Genomic DNA, 19,330 nt, shown 5'->3' with positions numbered 1-19,330 from the left:
ATGGATTTGACTTTCTTGACGCACGCCTTATCGTATGTACCCATTTTATGTACGGTACCCATTTAGACTAAATCGGAAAAGAAGTCTTTTTTTTATCCAGATATTGGTAACACATTAAAAAAAATTCTGAATAATTCAAAAGTTTGTTTTAAAATTTAATATTCAGAAGAAGAAAAGTTAATTGTGTGAACGAATAAAATCATCCCGATATCGTCACTTTCACTGATTGAAGTGGCCAAGCGAATATTTATTGCTGATCAGTTTGTAAATTTAGCTCATTCGGCAAACCCCGGCAGCCTCTGGTACATGTATGGTGGGGTAAATGAATTTATTAAAGCCAGCTCAATTTTCCTCAAGGTCGCTGAGATGTATAATAAGGTTAGAGCACGTGATTGTCGGCGAGGTTGTACTTGTAGGTTAGGGTAAGCATAAGGGCTAGTCCCAGGGTTAGGGTAAGGGTACGGATTTACGCTAGACTTGTTTGCACCTCGTGACCTTTGACCAAACTTCAAGTTGACCTTATCGAATAGATCTAACTAACGCACTGGATCTAGCCATACGGTACTGTAGTCTCTATTACCCAGAAAAATATTCTACGATCTCGAGACTATTATACTGGAGAGTGTCGAAGTTTGCCGGATGATTTTAGCTGTAACGGAAATACCGGCCTAGCACTATTTATAACACATGTGGAAAAACCTATTAGCTCGTGACTGAAGGTTTTATGGAAACATAATTTAGACTGGATTTTTTGTCAGAATTGTTAGAACTGAAACGAAATATTGAGTAGAATATTTGTGAAATAATTTCTAGTTCGGTTACTCGTAGAACCGGATATTGGACTGACAGTTCTCACCATATATGCAATTTCCAGGGAATATTCGATTTGTAGAAAGCGGGTGTATCAACATACGTAGATATACGTCATATAAGGATCTACAACCATGAAATAATGGACGTGTATGGGATAATTTAATGGATATTGGAAATTTGAATCAACTAATCCCGTAGACTGTTCACTTTCTGAAGAATTATATTGACGCGCCTCGATGGCTGACGCTCCACTTAATCGACATCAAAGACGACAGTAAGTACACGTGACGTCATTTACTACGTCATTTAGGATATTACAAAACAAGACAGTATTAAAGCTTTTGGTAAAAGGGACATTTACAAGACACTAATATTAATTCCATATATAGTATGGATGATAACTTTTGTCGCTAGAGCACTCACAGGGTTCTACAAAGTGAAACAAGGGCCGTAGCTCTAGAAGTGTTATCAGAATTTGTTGAAATTCAATAAACTTAATCCTTTAACTCTGGAAGTTATTAACGGAAATTGCCGAAATTCATTATTCGTTTTACTTATCCAAATAATGCATGTTGATTTAATACAGATCGGATAATAACTGTATTTGTTAGAGGGTTCCTAAGGTTCTATAAAGTGTAACAAGGGCCATAACTCAAGAAGTATTTGTACCGAATACGTATCGCTATATCAGCTATACAGTGTATTCGTAGATGCTTTTCATCTCTGTTTAAATAAAATGTGTTTAAAGTCCTACTTTGCTGCACCAACTGGGATAATAAAGACGGTCATAAACCCTACTCGAATTCCAACTTCCAAGGGCCCCTTTAGGTGCACGTCAACCCCCTTGCACGCAATATTAATAGTATTTTTCACATGATCTGTTTGAAGTAGAATCACCACACAAGTACTGGTTCTCAACCTTGTTTTGCCAACGGCACACCTTGGAACACACGAAAAAATAACGGCACGCCTGGCTAAATATATATGAAAAATATCTGAATTTTGCAAAATAAAAACATGGCAAGTCAGACGACATACAACCGCTGACAGAAACTAGTCATAGAGACATAGAATGACTCAAACTAAATAAGGCAAAACACAGCTAGAACTTATCAGTAGATACTAGTGAATTCTCAATCAGGATCACGTGGTTTTTTTTGCAGTTTCGTAGTGTGCCGTTCAAAATTTCGCCGCATACTTAGGAAGATCACGCGGGACACTGGTTGAGAATCACTGTCCTAGACCAACAAGTCAATAGGGGAAGGAAACTTGAGAAAGAGATGATTGCTATAAATAGACATTTACCCCTCTCTCTCTCTCTCTCTCCCCCTCTCTCTCTCTCCCCCCTCTCTCTCTCTCTCTCTCTCGTCAATCAATGACTTAATTTTTATTTTACAGGTTGCTTGAACGGATGCGACAACATGAAGCCGGTTTTGCTAGGTTTGTTAATCGTCGACAAGCTACAGTAGCCACATTATTGGAACTGGCTGATGAGTTAAACTCAAGCAAACGCAAGGTCAGGATCAGTAAAATTTTCGGTTCCGTTGGTGGAGTAGTTTCGGCAGGTTTAACGATTGCTGGATTGGCAACGATACCCATATTTGGAGTTGGGGTTGGTTTAACTGCGGCGGGGGCTGTCTTGGGAGTTCTATCTGGTACCACAAGTGCTGGAGCTGCCATAGGCGATATTGTAGTTAGTAAAAACAGGAGAGAGCAATGCAACCAAGTGCTCGAGGCAGATAATCAAGCTGTATTGGATTATCAAAATGCAATGGAGGGACTTATATTATTTATTCATTCCATAAGAGGCGCCGCTCCTATTGGTAGCGTAGTAACGGCAGGAATTCAATTAGTGAGATTGGTGGACGTGCTCTTGGATGCATCTGGAGCCACAATTAGAGGTGTTGGCGCTGCTATTGACGCTGTGCCCATAGTTGGAGCTGTGTTCAACCTAATCACACTCCCCATAGATATTGGTACCCTGATATCCAACGCAAGAGATATCCATAATTCCACCCCTCATCAGGTAGCAGCAAGTATCACCGAGGTAGCCCAGCAGTTGCAAGACCAACTTAGAGAGCTACAGCTAAGACATGACGAGGAAATGGAAGAACTACAAGATGCTCTTTTAGGTCGAATGGTTCCCCGTGAAAATACAATTTCAGCAAGAGAAATTGCTTTTTATGTTTGTGTAATTGTTGTGCTAGCGATTATAAATTTGGTTTTATTCTGGTTCCAGGGGCCTGATGGCCCGCCACTCCTGGCCTATGACCTTCCAATGCTTCCATTTGATTAGAAAGTGTGTTTTATTATCAGCCTATTGATGTAGCCCACTTAAAACCAGATATCATCATTTTCACACTATCAGTAGTTTTAACAATAAACGATTCTAACTATATCATACACAGAACTTTGTTTTATGAAAGGGTATAGCTGCTTATAAGTCACGTCATGTGGAGAACGTAACACATCCCAATTACAATTTCTACATAACAACTTTGAAACTCGTGCGACGTCATTCGTTTGCGTCAGGTATATTATGCTATGTAACACTACAGATAGCAGAAGATCAGCATAATTGATAAGACCTTTATTAAGAACATGAAATAGACATAATTCGGTAGAAGCTCAATTCCATGTCAGACTTACTGTCAATAAACACCTGCTTATATAGTGTTCAACAATTAGGGAAGATGGACAAGAGTGATCATCATATATGGTATTGTTTATTTATCAAATTATGATATCTGTAATTACACTGCATATTTTTTTGGATGTCATTGTCAGGTCATAGTATGATACACTGACAACTACTACATTCTCTTTGAAGTTCTGCCTAGTGTTATACACATATCATGTGTAGCTTGTAAAGGACATATTGAATTAATTAGTTTTTTAATACAGAGGTGAAACGTCAATATCATATATTATCAAATCTGAGTTCATGCACCTAAATGATCGTTCAATTTGTTGAAAAATATAAAGATCACTTTGTCACAGCTGAAAGGGGAATGCTTAACTCAACACCTAATAAGACCCCTTAAGATGAATTTTAAATGTTTCTCTTTAGTTTTAATAGTTTACCTTGATGTGTAATTCGTTAATATTTCCAGTACAAAAATGGCATATTTGATTTGTGTAGATTTAATTTTTATTGAAATAGTATTTTGTTTCGATTTACGGCATATTTTCATGATAAAAGAATAAACCATGACTACGTGTATGATGGGTGACAATTGATTTTGAGCCTATTTGATGCCCCCCCACCCCACAACATCGTTCTGAGCCCATGTGATGGACACGCCCCCTCCCCTCACAACATCGTTCTGAGTCTAGTATGAAACTATTAATGAAAATGTTTTGATACTGATTGGCGGTAAATTGGACCCAAGTTGAATCCAACATCGCCGCCATATATAATTATTATTATTATTATTATTATTACTTTTTTTAACAATATTTTATTCAGAAATTGAAGGAGATTGAGGAACAGGCATGGCCTATATGACCTCTCCCGTAACGCTTATAATCCTAACCCTAACCCTAACCCTATTTTGAACTATAATAAAACGAAACGAAATAGGATCTGTGTTTTAACCAGATTAAGTGTGATAGGGATTTCAGGACACGGGTTGTTTGGTTTCTCAATTCACCGACATCAGTGACATAAACAAAAGCAAACCCACAGGTGCTTCAGTAGGTAATGGGATTTTTTTCAAAATGGCTTCCCAAGTTATAAGCTTTCAGAAAATATCAATATTGGCTATAGCCTATGTTACAAGCCGTTTAATTTTTTTATACGCCCATATTTCCATGTGGGTGAATATTGTCGTCGCCCCTGTCCATTCGTCCGTCCGTCCGTCCGTCCACAATTTGTTTTTTGACACTCTCCAGGTCACAATTTTTACCCGATTGGGACAAAACTTAAAATATAGGTTTATCTCCCTAAGATATCGACTCCTTTCGATATTGGCATGTATCGAACCGTAACTTCATGGATTATGGCCCCTGATTGTACAGGAAATAAGAATTTAGCTTGTGGACACTCAGAGTTCACAATTATTATTCGATTTTGATGACACTTGGAGAATATGTTTATAACCCAACAATCTCCGTTCCTGTCGATATTCGCGCATATTGGATCGTAGCTTCCTGGATTATGACCCCTGATTGAACGAAAAATCGCGTTTTTAGCGTGTGGTCCTTCAAAAGGTCACAATTTTTATCCGATTTCAAAATCCCTTTGAATGATAATATATCACCGTCACACCGTAATGAAGATTGTTTTCGAATTTCGGTGCAAATGGGACCGAAACTGCCGGACGAAATGGCCGCTCAATGTACGCAAATGTCGTGTAAAAGTATGTCGAAGTTTGTGGTCCTCTAGAGGTTACAATTTTTATCTGATTTAGATGAAACTTAAATATATGTTTACATCCAAAGATCCCAGTTCCTTTGGATATTCGCACATATTGGACCATAACTTCCTGGGTTATTGCCCCTGAAAGAATTACATTTTTAGCTAGTGGGTCCTCTGGACGCAAAAAAGTTTTTTCCAATTTTAAAAACCGTTTAAACATGTCACTGTTACACCATAATGATGGCCGAGTTCGAATTTCGTGAAAATCGAAACGACACTTACGAACAAAATGGCCGCTCCGTGTATGCAATTGTATAAATGTATGTGTAATACGAAGGTTGTGACTTCCCTGGTGGGCTCAATTGTTGTCCATTTTCGATGAAACTTAAAATATATCTTTATATTCCAAAGATCACAGTCCCTGTCGATATTCGCGCATTTCAGACCATAACGTTCTGGATTATGCCTCCTGACTGTACGAAAATCCTGTTTTTCTTTAGTTTGTTCTCTATCCATCTCTTGCAAAACGTGAGCATAATATTATTTCGCCTGGCATCCGCTGTTTACTAAAAGTAACAGAAAAATACCTCTAAAGAAAGTCTCATAATATAAAATGTCCATTGTTGTTCTTTGAGACAATTATTCTGATTAAAACACAGATCTATATTTCATTTCGTTTATTTTATACTTTCGATGGCCTACACTACATGAAGATCTGACCGGTTGTAGCGATAGGTTACGTCAGAGGGCATACAAGCGGCTTTTGACCCTACGACGTCAGACATTTGATTAAGCAATCAGCATTGATGTTACTAGTAGATTACCCACAGTTCCGTGCAAAACACGCCTAAAGCCCGCCGTAACAAACCGTTTCATTGGCTAATACCTCACACCATTCAGAACACGTCAATGATAACAACTCTTACAGATCCTAATGTAGTAAAGATAAGTAAAACGAAATTTTGAACTACAAAACGAAACGAAATAGTATCTGTGTTTTAATCAGATTGTCAGATAATTCGCTTTCAGACTGTTTTTGTCTGACAATCATTTACTATAATATAGTTCTAGAACAATTAAACTGAAATTTTTCAAAAAAAGAAAAAAAAGAAAAGAAATTGGTAGGCCTAAATCTTTAAACATTTTGTTTTCTTTTGATCATAATTAAGTGGTCCCAGCCATTATCCCACATGTAATAGAACCGGTTAAACACATTTCAAATATAATTTTAACACAGAGATCATGTTTGTATCTACATACTGGCGGATGACCCGACTCTGCACAGTTTGAAAGTAGTATAGCGGTAGGCCGATGCCACATAGCCTATGTAACTCCCCGGTCCAAGATACCTCTTTACACTAAATTTCAGTCTCGGAACGGCGCTAGTGTGGCTGCCAACACTGACCAGACAGACAAACAGACAGACAAACGACAGTCACAAATACATGTACTAATATAGATAAATTTATAATATATCTCACTTTTCACCATCTGTTTGACTCAATATAGCCTGACTTGGACTGACGTGCCATAAAACCTATTTCATTTATACTAATATGGATTTTACAACATGTGCCTTACCTAAAACAATTAATATATGCAACTTAGAAAAGTGTAGCAACAAGGAAGCATAATATAAAATAGGCATTAAAATACATGAATATATTCGATTTAAAACAAGGGAATAAGTATTTTAAAATACAAGAAAAACATTGAACTATTTTTAAATTATATTTGGATTATCGGCATCCTTCGGATGGGACGAAAAACCGAGATCCTGTTTACACATCGGTGTGCACGTAAAAGATCCATTGACAGTTGGAATTCGATATAAGAGTAGGTCGTAGTGCCGCTAGCGGGCCAAAATTTACCTCAACCTAATCACACCCTGATATCCACTTCAATAGATATCCATAAGTCATCTCCTCATGAGATAGCAGAACGTATCAATGCGGTAGCTCAGCTGTTGCAAGACCAAACTACAGAGCTACAGCTAAGACATGACGAGGTAATGGAAGAACTACTAGATGGTCTTTTAGGTTGAATGGTTCCCCGTCAAAATAGAATTTCAGCGAGAGAAATTGCTTTTTAATGTTTGTGTAATTGTTGTGCTTGTGATTATAAATTTGGTTTTATTCTGGTTCCAGGGACCTGATGGCCCACCACTCCTGACCTATGACCTTCCCATGCTTCCATTCGATTAAAAGATGTGTTTTAATATCATAATTTTGTATGATCCGAATTTTGACTCGCAATATTGAAAAATGGCCATGTTTGGGCTCGAGAGAGCGCCTCTTTAATACGTTTGGACCAACATTTACCAATAATATGTGGCAAGCGTATTTAATTAACTTTCAGTATATGGATCCTCAGAATATTGTTCCATGATCCTAATTTTGACTCGGAATATTAACAGTCGTTGTGTAAAGACTATTTTAAAAATTGTTAAGAATGAGAGCGCATCCCTTAAATATGATTGTGGCAGTTCTCACTATAACTAAATGATGTTCTCACTATATTAGTTAATAACTAAATGATGTAAATGGAATATGCTGATACTTGCAGTCAAATTGTTTCACTCTAAGCCGAGAAACCCTTATTTTAAAATCACTGTAGCTCCGATTGGTATTGTTACCGCTGTCACGATAATTAACAAAGTCTCGATTATCCATTTTTGCGTTTAATCATCAACGGACGTTGAACAGCAGATCGGATTCAAATCCAATAAAAATCGGACACACAAGATGGCATCGAGAGTTGATTATAGTCTTGTCATGCTAATAAATGTCTAATTGATAGTTTATATAACATATCAGGCCCAAAGAAAGACCTGCATTAGGCAGATTAAGCTCTTGCATAATGCATGTCTAATTAACTTTAAGAATATATTTAGTTAGATGCTATGACAATCCGAAATTAAACTTGTTTTTGGAGCTAAAAGAAGAGCTTAATATGGCAATAGTGTACGGTATCATATATTCTACTTTCATTTTATACAATGTAACGTTGGGTTGTCTTGGTTGATAAATATAGAAGAGTTTGGGCGATTCCGGTGTTTATTCTGAATACATGTAGGTTGACAACCGAAATGTTGCTAGCTTGATGGGCGAATCTGCACGTAGGCGAATAGGTTGCCAAACTATGTTCGGCCCAGAGTTGGGCCCTCACTGATCAGCAGTGAATATTCACTGAAAGGAATGACATCGGTGCGGCTTAATGAGCTCGCGATATTAACCCGTAAAACATTTTTTTTTTTAAAGTATTAGAAAAATAAATAAAGGTGTTTGAAGTATGTCTAGATGAAAAATAGTTCTTATTTAGTGTAAATGGGTATAAATACAAAGAGTAAAAGGCACCATTCTGCCGGCACCAGTTAACGCCACAGAATATATAACCCTATTTAGAGTTATCAAAATATTTTGTTGTTTTTTTTATTTTCAGAATACCCCCTCTAGAAACGATTAACTTCTGTGGGTTTGAAAAATAGAAAAGGACGAAACTAATCTTTTCTAGAGGGGGTATTCTGAAATTAAAAACAAAAATTTTTGATAAATCGTTATAGGGTTATATATTTCCGGAGAAATTCAGTTAAATTGGACTACATATGTGCTTTCTCCGAAAGCTGACATATCCTTTGAAAATGCTAATGGGACTAAATTCACGTGGAAATTTAAATAAGAATTAAACTGGTGTCGCCGAATAAAGGACGCCCATCATCAAAACGTGACACAACCTGAATAGTTCTAATGTAGCTGAAGACCTTCACTACCGAACAGGCCAACGCGAGAGCAGTTTGACTTCGTATCTTCGCCTTCGCAAATATTCGCGTTTGTTATGTATCTGTTAAAAGCGCATAATATGTAACAATCAATCATTTTCTGGTATTTTCGTCCTTTGCGAAATGGCCGTGTTCAGCACCTATTCGATGGAAAGAGATAGAGAATAGGGTTTAACGTCCAATCGACACAAACTAGGTCATTTCGGGTCTATCATATGGTTCAATTTTATTTCAATAATTTGGATGGGAATGGAAACCACACCACTCGAATCAATGACAGAAATTAGTCAGTAAGACCACATATGGGCTTATGAATACGACGAATCATTTATCTCATTGTACAGATTAACATCAAACGATGATGGTATTTGTAAATTTCGTTTTAATTAAATGAATCTGAATAGAATAAAATATGTGGTAGTCAAAGTTTAACCAGATACTCTCTAGATATCAAGTCATATCATGTCGATTGTGTTCAATAATACTTAAAGGGACAATCTAGATTATATTTTGGAGAATACAATTGCTTAAATTTGTGTGAAAAGCCCTTACAAACCTCTGCCCTAGTGCTGGGCAACTAACTCAATATACGTGCCACATTTTCAAACAACTTAAACCAGCAATGCTTTAACATCAGGATATGGAGACCGGTGTCCCAAGCTGTATTATACAGTTTTTAGATCAAACGTTTATTTTATACAAATAACGTGTAGATGGAATTTACCATTCGTTATCAAGTACAGCATTGTATAGACCTCTAAAGGAACAAAATATTATCAGGTCCCCCAACGGAAAAATTGACCCGAAATCTTAAAGGGTTATGTGTCCGGGTAAGCGGTTTTGACGTTCACGTCCAAACGACTCAATATTTTGAGGTGAAATTTTCAGACAAGTTAATTACACCAGTCCTCTATATGTTGGCGTTTATATTTCAGACAAGTTAATTACACCATTCCTCTATATGTTAGCGTTTATATTTCAGACAAGCTAATGACACCATTCCTTTATATGTTTGTGTTTATATTTCATACGTACATGGACTTTTATATCTGAGACTCTGTTAAAATCGGTGTTGTCCCTTTGTCCTTAAAAAAAGACGATTTGATTTGCAATGTCTGCAAGCTGTTCCAGGACTTTTATTCAACATGATATAATATCTTTAATAAAAGTGTACAGATAAACGAAACAACAAAAACTGTCTGCAATTAGCATTTTATTTCTATCACGCGACATATACGGGCCCAACAAGTTATTTGCTGAATATGGTATTTGATATGTTTATCAAAATTGTTTACCACTGTCGTCAAGTTAGTTTACAACCATGGTGTAAGGCATGGTTGTAAGTATTCCTATTGTGTATAATATCACTGAAACGAACAATCTATGAATAACTCGACGACTGATATACCTGTAATGTTAGAGTTACTGACATGTTATGTATAATAACTGCTGTACGTTTTTGGTATACTTTTAAAATGTGCTACGATGCAAAGTTATGATGACAAATTATATAAACAATGTATAAAATTGGTAAGTTCAGTTCAGTTCAGTTCCGTTCCCCGTTCCGTTCCACATTTTAGCAACACCCAAAAATTAGCTATGATAAACTGAATGGAATGAAACGAAATTGGGATTAACGACCTACTGCTCCAACTGTGCTAATGAAGACGTACATACGCTAAATACAAAAAAAAAAATGTCAGCAAGGCATTAAAGCTCATTGTATTCATTTATTCACTTGTTACCCGTTAAATAAATAATTGAATACAATGAATAGCCCTTTGTACATCGTTACAAAAGAACCGAAACTAGAGGACACGATTCATGATCGTGACACAAACTACACAACATATTACGAGGGCCCATTAGTGCCAAACAATTTCTTTTGTAATCCGTTTGGACGAATTAGTATATCGTTTGAACGAATAAATTAATTCGTTTGAACGAATAAATTTTTCGTTTGAACGAATAAATTTTTCGTTTGAACGAATTAATTATTTTGTTTGAACGAATAATTATTTTGTTTGAACGAATTAATTATTTTGTTTGAACGAATTAATTATTTCGTTTGAACGGATTAGTATCTCGTTTAAACCAATTTCTATCTCGTTTAAACCAATTTCTATCTCGTTTAGACGAATTTCTATCTCGTTTAAACGAATTTCTATCTCGTTTGACCGAATTGATTATCTCCATTGAACGCATTAATTGTCTCTATGGAACGAATTAGTGTTTCGATTGCACAGAAGCGTGGGGGTAATGACCGAATAGTTAGCGTGTGCGCGCTGTATCATGAGGGTCTGTCATTGTGCCTACTGGTGTGGTTTCGATTTCCCGGCTGTACGCATCAAGTTGAAAAGAAAACCAATAATTGTTTTTAATGGCCTAAGAAAATGAAAGACGTTTGTTTGTATGAAGACGAAAATGGTGTCTGAATTATAGATACACTTCAAACGTTTATGACAAGGTTTGGGAGTTTTTGTCTGGAATTTGTCACCACAAAGAGACCACAAGATATTGGACATAAAAATCAATTATGTTTTCTCAAAAATTTCTTCTTAGACTCCTTTATCTCCCTGTTTTTGGTCGACGATGATACTCTCATCTTTATCAAGCAAATGATGACATTTATTCTAGCTTATTGATGCTTGGTAACTGCAAATATAGGCCTCCTTGTCGCGGTTTTTAAAATACAGGATTTTAATCTTAATGTATCTTATGACTCTGTTGTACACAAATAGCATATTTATTGAGCAACGATAATATATGAATAGCGATATTGCGAGTTTATACAGAAGTCACGAACAATGATTATTTGAAATGTTACTTCCACAGACGGCTGTATTGAAAAGACATTTCCAGAAGAAGAGCAGGGGCATACCGCTTTGAACTGAAGACCAGAACAAATGTGACTGGAAATCAGCCGACTGAAATTCATTGTCCGAATGCCAAACATTTCGTACTATCTTATTTCACGGCTATTGACTTAACGGACCCCAGGTTGGAAAACACTGTCTTAAACATTGTGCTTTTCTAATCTACTTCAAAAACTACTTGGCAGTTTGAATTCCACAAAGAGTATTAAGCAGCACTGGTGTCCGAGCAAAAACTCCTCCATGACACACTACACGGCGTAAGTCCGTCTTCATTATCCCAGTTGTAGAAAAGCTACGTTAAATTCCACTTCACTTCATTTATTTTCATTCTAGCTGGTGATTCCCCAAATTCTACAAACCTCTTTATACGTTATCGTAATATCATCCACATCAAGATGAAATAAACAAATAAATAACATATGTCCAATATCTTGTAGTAAAAAACACCACAGGCGAAAATCTTGTGAAATGTGATACCACACCGGGGGATAAGAAGGTTTGAGAAGAAATTTTTGAAAAAATTGAATTTTTTTCTATTTGCAATATCTTGTGGAAGTCTTGTGGTGAAAATAAAATTTGGCAGAATATACTTTCCCCATATCTTTCAAGATGATATGGTAAACTATTAATGTTCCAGAAAAATAAATGGAAAATGTTTCACAAAATGTTCATGGTCCAAGTTTTCCAAACGCCCCCAAACCTTACCATGTCTATAATTCTATAGTGATAGCCATAGTATAAAGACAACTCCCCTACCAAATGTGCTCATGTTGACTTTTGCTTTTATTTTGAAAGTTATTCGTTTGTTTTTATCATTTATTTGAAGCGCCATTTCAGCAATGTTTTAGTTTAGCATGTAATGATTTTTTACAGTTCTATAAATTGGAAATTCAAGTTAATAAAATAGTGTTTAAAGAATGTTATTATGTTGTTTTAGTTTGTAAATAATTTAGATTCAGAACAGCATATCCTTCCTGTAAAGTCAATCCAGTAACATATCACAATTAACATAAATTTGATGTTACGTTTGTCTGACAATTTGATGCTAGTGCCAGTTAGTACTCATGAGACGTAATTTGTGGCATCCTCATTTATGATATCTTTAATTCGTTTTAGAAAACTTATTTAATCAAATATGTTTTGGAGACATTCCTTAGATATACATCCATTAAATCTGCTTTTACGAGATTCAAGTTTGAATATTGAAAAACGAGTAGCTCGTTTATCGAGATTCGGCAATATCGAAAAACGAGCTAGTTGTTTTTCGTGATTCGCCAATACCGAGAAACGAGTAGCTCGTTTTTCGATATTCACCAATATCGAAAAACGGAAATCGAGCGAACTTCACACGGTCATGAAACTGGATATTGATATTTTCCATTATATTTATAATATATACATGATATATATATACAGTACAGTCATTATCAGTATTGATAATACATGTAAGTACCATCAATACCAGTGTTAATAAACATAAATAAGTTTAATTAATATTGATATATCTACAGATGAGTAAAATAAATGAATAATATCCTCAGTTTCTTCTTTACAAACAGGATATAAATTATCAACAGTTTTACCAATTTTGTTTGGTGCCTTCTTTACATTTACTTTTTAATAACAGTGAATCATTAGAATCATTTGTTGTCCATTTAATGTTTTAAGGAATATAATCATCAGGATTTGACTGAGTATTTATTATGTCTTTCTAATAGTGTGTTATATTATACAGTTTTCACACCATATAAGGGTATATTTCTGAATATAAATATTGACTATTCATAGATATTCTATTATGACGACTTGCAAGGAAGTATTTAAATAGAAGCTGCAAGTCGCTGACACCACTTCTAATCCTCGCTACAGGTTGTATAGAGTCCAGCATCATACCTGAAACACTGGTAAGCTGTATATAGTCCAGCATCATACCTGACACAAACACTGGTAAGTATTTTAATTCGATTATTTCCCAAGTGGTCAGGACTTCGTAAAGATAAAATGGGTCAAGTTGGTGGTTTTTATTCCGTATCTAGGCCTGAACTAGAATGAGCTGTACATTTCTACACTGCAGGTGTATACGTGAAGAATAGATGTTGGTGTTTGATGAATTACTTATCCCTGTACACATGCGGGATGGGCATTATTGATTATATTTAAATACCCCCCTCTCTCTCTCTCTCTCTCTCTCTCTCGCTCTCTCTCTCTCTTGTGTGAAACACTATTGTTTTTGTTATTACTTATATTCTTCTGATTATTATTATTATTATTTTTCTTCCAATTTGATCATATCTCATAAACTTCATGTCGGATTGATCAGATGCCTTCAGTTTTACCAAGAAAGTAAGTGACTTACAGATAAAAGCTGTTTCGAACGTTCTACTACAATACGAAAAGTCCAAAATCAACTTTGGTTTTTTTTTTTGTAAATATTGCCGTATCATTAACATTTGATACATTTTGAAATATACGGAGATAGGGCACATAACCACTATACTTTAGATTTTTGATTTTCGTAGAATCCGTTATTAATCAGGGTCATCTGATTTTAGCAAAAACGTGAACAATTTTTGTCTCGATAATTTTCTTTAGCAGCCATTGGCTAATTCAGTTTATAGGTTTTAGGTTAATTATTTATTGCCCTTTCGCAACTGTTTTTATTTAGGATAAAGTTTCCTGTCGGCACCGCAAGTGGCGTAATTTTGCCCAAAACTACAATTTTTAGAAGCAATTATTAATTTTTACAAATCTGATAGATCAAGATCAATGCCCCTACTACAGGCACAGAATATGTCAACATGTGGGCTCATATTTTTGTTTAATTGCCTGTTTTGTATTTGCGCCATTTCGATTTAAAGGTGAATAAAGATGTAAAATATGAGATATTTACAATGCATTCGGGCTTTTCCTATTTTGAAATATTTCTCGTAACTTCCATAAACTTGTAACATTAAGTCAAAGTTAGTTTGTAATATGAGCAGTTGCTGAGAAATAGTCAAATGTGTATGAGTCACTTTTCACTACCTATAAAAGAGTCAATTACTATTGTACTTTAATAAAAGTGATACCATTTGATGCATAAAAAACAAATATGTGTTATGACAAAACAATTTAAAATTGACACCGGGAGCGATGCTATTTTAATTTCCACCCAAGTCATTTGTAACGGTGGCTGATAAGGGACATGAAAAATAATATCATTTATTTTTTTTTAATATTCACACAAGTCAATTTTAATATATTTTGTTTTTTAAAAAAAATCTTTGTGGTGGGAAAATGAACGTGAAACGCATTTAACTGAAATGAAATGGGGTTTTAACGTCCTACTGTTCTGTTCCGACTGGGCTAATGAATAAAATATGCCAGAAGGGAAAATATGCTCTGACATATGAAATTTCAACTGTCAAGAGTTATTTTACATGCACACCAATGTGTACTAGGGATCTGGGTATTGATATCAGTATGCAGTGGATGCACCCATCATCCAGACATCGAATTCAGCGCACAGTGTGTTGGAAAGGGATAACAAAAACAACGTGGCCTATGTGCACTAGTGATGGGTCACACGCATGGACACAAACACAGAGAGTCTTGTCTTGAAGACAAAGGGCACCCTTTCTTACTGGACACAGAGGGTGCCTTTTCTTGAACGTGGGGCATTTCAACTGGATTTGGTGCTTCCTTTTAGTTTAATTTTTAGAGATTTTCACAAAATTCATTTACATCACTTTCCAATATATTTATATGGCAAATTTTGGGCATAACACAAACTAAGTCATTTCATGACTATCATATGATTCTTATATCATTTCAATAGTCAGTTTGGGCTGGGAGTACAGGTCTTTAGTATTAGGGAGAAACTGGAGTACCCGGATAAAACCCACAAGGTTGGACAAACCTTGTTACGCACGAGCGAGAAATCGAAACAACACCACTTGAAGTGTGAAGCAATGTTAACTATTCACCCCCCCCCCCTTTTCAATTCTGAAATTTTAATAAACGCCCGAAATCGAATAAAACACTAATTTTTCTCTTCTTTTAATTGTATACCACGAAGTTGTACTGAATTGACTATGACTTAAAACATTTAAAACATACTTTGTTTGACATTTGTTTATAACTCCATACAATATTTTTATTGTTAACTTCTAGACGACCTCGCCTAGTCTCATCTGGTTTCGATCCTAGCTTATAAACTCTTCTAGACAACGATCTCACAAGATTACACATCTGACTATATTGCATCATATCAGATTTAAGATTCAATACAGATTGCTTATAAGACAAAGGACATTACATAACACGAACCAGCTATAAGTTTATATTATGGTATGACTAATAAGTGTCAGAGTCATCATGGGTGTCAATGGCAGACATCAAAATATTTTAATAAATTCAACTGTCATTATGTAACACATTTATCAGAAACCGAATATTATTTGCTAATGCTACTACAAGACTCTGATTGGATTGTTGGAAATCAATCGGCATAAAGTGGGGGTTCGGTTGCAAAGCAATTGGAAACTATGTGAAAATTGATAGGTTGTTTGGGATTGAGGTCAACCTTTAAAGTCAGGCTGTATCGGACCACATTGATGTTGGTGTATTCACAGGCGGGATAGCTTGTATTCACAGACCGGAATAACAGGGACACGTGTTAGTGACAGTTTAATTTTCAAAATTTTCTCTCGACGCTTCCGTCTACGTGGACTGTAAACGATTGATTAGTTGAATGGAATTCGAGTCATTCTTGTTATTATTTGATTTTCATACAATTTTCCCCATGTGATACCTTATGCCATATATGATTTCATAAAACTAATTTAACATTTCATTATCAACGGAAGTAATGTCATTTTGGCAAAAACAATAATTTTAGCCTCCAAAACAAATATTTGTTTGAAGTAAGTGATATTCCATATTCGTATAGAATTTTGATTTAAATGGACAAAAACACAGATATCAATGACGTGTTTCTTACATCTTCCCTTACCGAGAAATAGCCAATATTGTTGTGAGGATTTTAAAGCTTTTTCACATTTTAATAAGGCTTTGTATAAAAGGTTAATTCTGTTCAAATCGAAGTGGTTATTTCTGCAATCCAATTTATTTATTTTGTTGATAACGAAAGTGGTATCATAGTGTCAAGTCGTCGCTGTATAATTGAAACTGATATCGCTGGATTTATTGGCTAATTATGCGTCTATTTTATAACACTTGCTACGGTCACTTCAAGGGTAATGAGGCATCGGCGAAACCCGTCACCACTGCATCGCAGGTCTAGCAATTTTATTATGGTAAGGTTCGTTTCAATTAAATGAATTTGAATAGGACAAACTATTTGACAGTCAAAATTTAACCGGATACTCTCTAGACATCGAGTCATATCCTGTCGATTGTGTTAAAGAAGAAAACAATTTGATTTACAGCCATAAAGACATTTCTTTCATTTGAAATTGAAATGAGAGCTGACTCACTCTATGTCGAAATGTTGGCTCAAATAATCATAGCGAAAAAACATGAATAGGATTATTGATGCAAAAATAGAATTCCATGACCCCACCAACTCCGATAATTTACAACAGTCTTCGAAGAATCAAAACTAAATTTATCCGTGTATCGGTTTATAATTTCACACCGCGTTCCCCGAAAAATGGTAACGTATCTCTTGAGTGTTCTCCGACTTTTGTTTCATTATTTAATAACTTGTTTAATAAAGTGTAGCAATAAACGAAACTTACTTACGAGATCGTTAACTCGTAATCACAACATAATTGTCTTATTTTTTAGCGATTAAAAATGAGTTCGAGAGAGAATCATGCAAAATTTAGAAAAAAACGGCACAAACGGTTTTTGGCGATTTTGACCAAACTTTGCAAATTTGGTCATTGGGTACCCCGTATACCCCACATGAAATATGAGGGTCACCAACCTTGTAGTTACGGAGAACCAGCTATGGCCATTTTTTTGAAAAAAAAATTCCCTAAATTCAAATGCTTCCCATAAATTGCCTATTGATTTTTTTTTTTAAAATTTTGTTTTATGAATGATCTTGTCTACTACTTCAGTATATATGACTATAGTATTAAATTTTTCCGAAACCATTAGAGGCTATGAGGAATTTATTTTGAGACGTAGCTTTTGCGATATGTTAAAACATATAAATTTCATGATGCTATATCTCACCCACTGCGGGACTGAGGACAATTCTATTAATATTGGAAGTTGAGGACTACTAATACTAATATTTGGTTTTGACAAAATGACTGGCACGGATTTTTTTCATATTAAATTTGATTGTCGAACTTGAAGAAAATGACTACATTTTTTACTTCATTTTTCCAATAAAATCATTCATTGCATGGATTACTAGGCCAGATAATGCCCCAAGCAACCGACCTCCTGCAACCCTGTGTTGGGCCGGTCCAGATGATTCATTCGGGAGTTCCACAAGGATCAGTCCTTTTGGACAACTATGCAGATGATACACAGCTGATCGCAAATTATTCCCTTTCAAAAACTGTTCCATCCCCTAATTGTACACATGACATTAAGGCATAGAACTAGAATACTAGTTCTAAGATTAAAGATAGGATGGCAAGAAATATGTTGAAATTGAATTTAATTGAATTAATTAAATCAGAATGTATGTTATGTGGTGCAAATACACATCTACAAAAATACAAGTTCAAATGTTATGGTTGTACGAGATGCAATATTTGTACCATGAGACACTCTGAAGAAGTTAGGTGTCCTCTTAGGGTCCAATTTGAGCATGTAGTCACATTAGTGGAATTTTTCGAAACTGTTATCTTCGATCCAGGAACATTGGCCAGGAAGCAGTTGCTACACTTTTATGTTCTTTGGTATTCTCAAGGATTGACTACTGTAACAGCCTGTTAGTAGAAACATCTAGTGCCAATATTAAAAAAATCAACTTGTACAAAATACCGCAGCTCGAATTCTTACCAGATCACCAAAATACTCTCATATTATTCCTTTTCTGTAATCACTCCATTGACTGCCAATTTATGAAAGAATCATCTTCAAAAGTCTGTCTTTGACGTATCAGTGTGTGAATGGCTTAGCTCAAATATACTTATCTAACCTTATGCAAATACAAGTTCCCTCGCGTAACCTCCGGCCGAACAAACCGTCATCATTTGCTCAAGGTGCAAATTAAAATGATTTGGATACGGATCGTGATCAGTGAATGCGCCTAAACTGCGGAACAATCTTCCAGAGATAATTAAATCATCATTAAATCCTTTCTTGTTTTACATCAAGATTTAAAACTCATCTTGTTATCAGGATTAATTAAATTAATTTAATTGTATGTGCAGTGGACATGCCTCTGTACATGTATTACGCGCGCCATATAAATCAGCTGTTCATTTCCCCGTCTTTTGCACAAATAAAATGCGGTTTAGTAGCCAGTTATCCGAAAGAAACTACAATAGCATATTCCTGAAGCAATAGCCCGAGAAATACCGCTCTGGCCAT

General features: G+C 35.5%; 2 protein-coding genes across 2 annotated transcripts in view; both read left to right on the top strand.

Moving 5' to 3' along the window:
• The first annotated feature begins 297 nt into the window (after positions 1 to 297).
• Positions 298 to 4,034, top strand: LOC126825200 (uncharacterized). The gene is made up of 2 exons (XM_050554754.2): positions 298 to 1,087; positions 2,212 to 4,034. The coding sequence occupies exons 1-2, from the start codon at positions 1,050 to 1,052 to the stop codon at positions 3,107 to 3,109; spliced, it is 936 nt and encodes a 311-aa protein (XP_050410711.1). The 5' UTR covers positions 298 to 1,049; the 3' UTR covers positions 3,110 to 4,034.
• Positions 4,035 to 13,756: 9,722 nt separating this feature from the next.
• Positions 13,757 to 19,330, top strand: part of LOC126825198 (uncharacterized) — a 118,988-nt gene continuing 113,414 nt past the window's right edge. The window contains exon 1 of the mRNA XM_056101858.1: positions 13,757 to 13,774. The gene's annotated coding sequence lies outside the window, so the exon portion shown is untranslated. The remainder of the gene's footprint in view (positions 13,775 to 19,330) is intronic.

The sequence above is a fragment of the Patella vulgata genome, chromosome 6 (genome assembly GCF_932274485.2).
Source record: "Patella vulgata chromosome 6, xgPatVulg1.2, whole genome shotgun sequence".
Taxonomy (NCBI): Eukaryota; Metazoa; Mollusca; class Gastropoda; family Patellidae; genus Patella; species Patella vulgata.
This window is presented reverse-complemented; position numbering and strand designations above follow the sequence as displayed.

Coding starts and splice junctions, on each gene's coding strand:
- LOC126825200 (XM_050554754.2), top strand. CDS start 1,050: ATGGCTGACGCTCCACTTAATCGACATCAAAGACGACA. Junction 1,088..2,211: donor AATCGACATCAAAGACGACA/GTAAGTACACGT, acceptor TTTATTTTACAG/GTTGCTTGAACGGATGCGAC.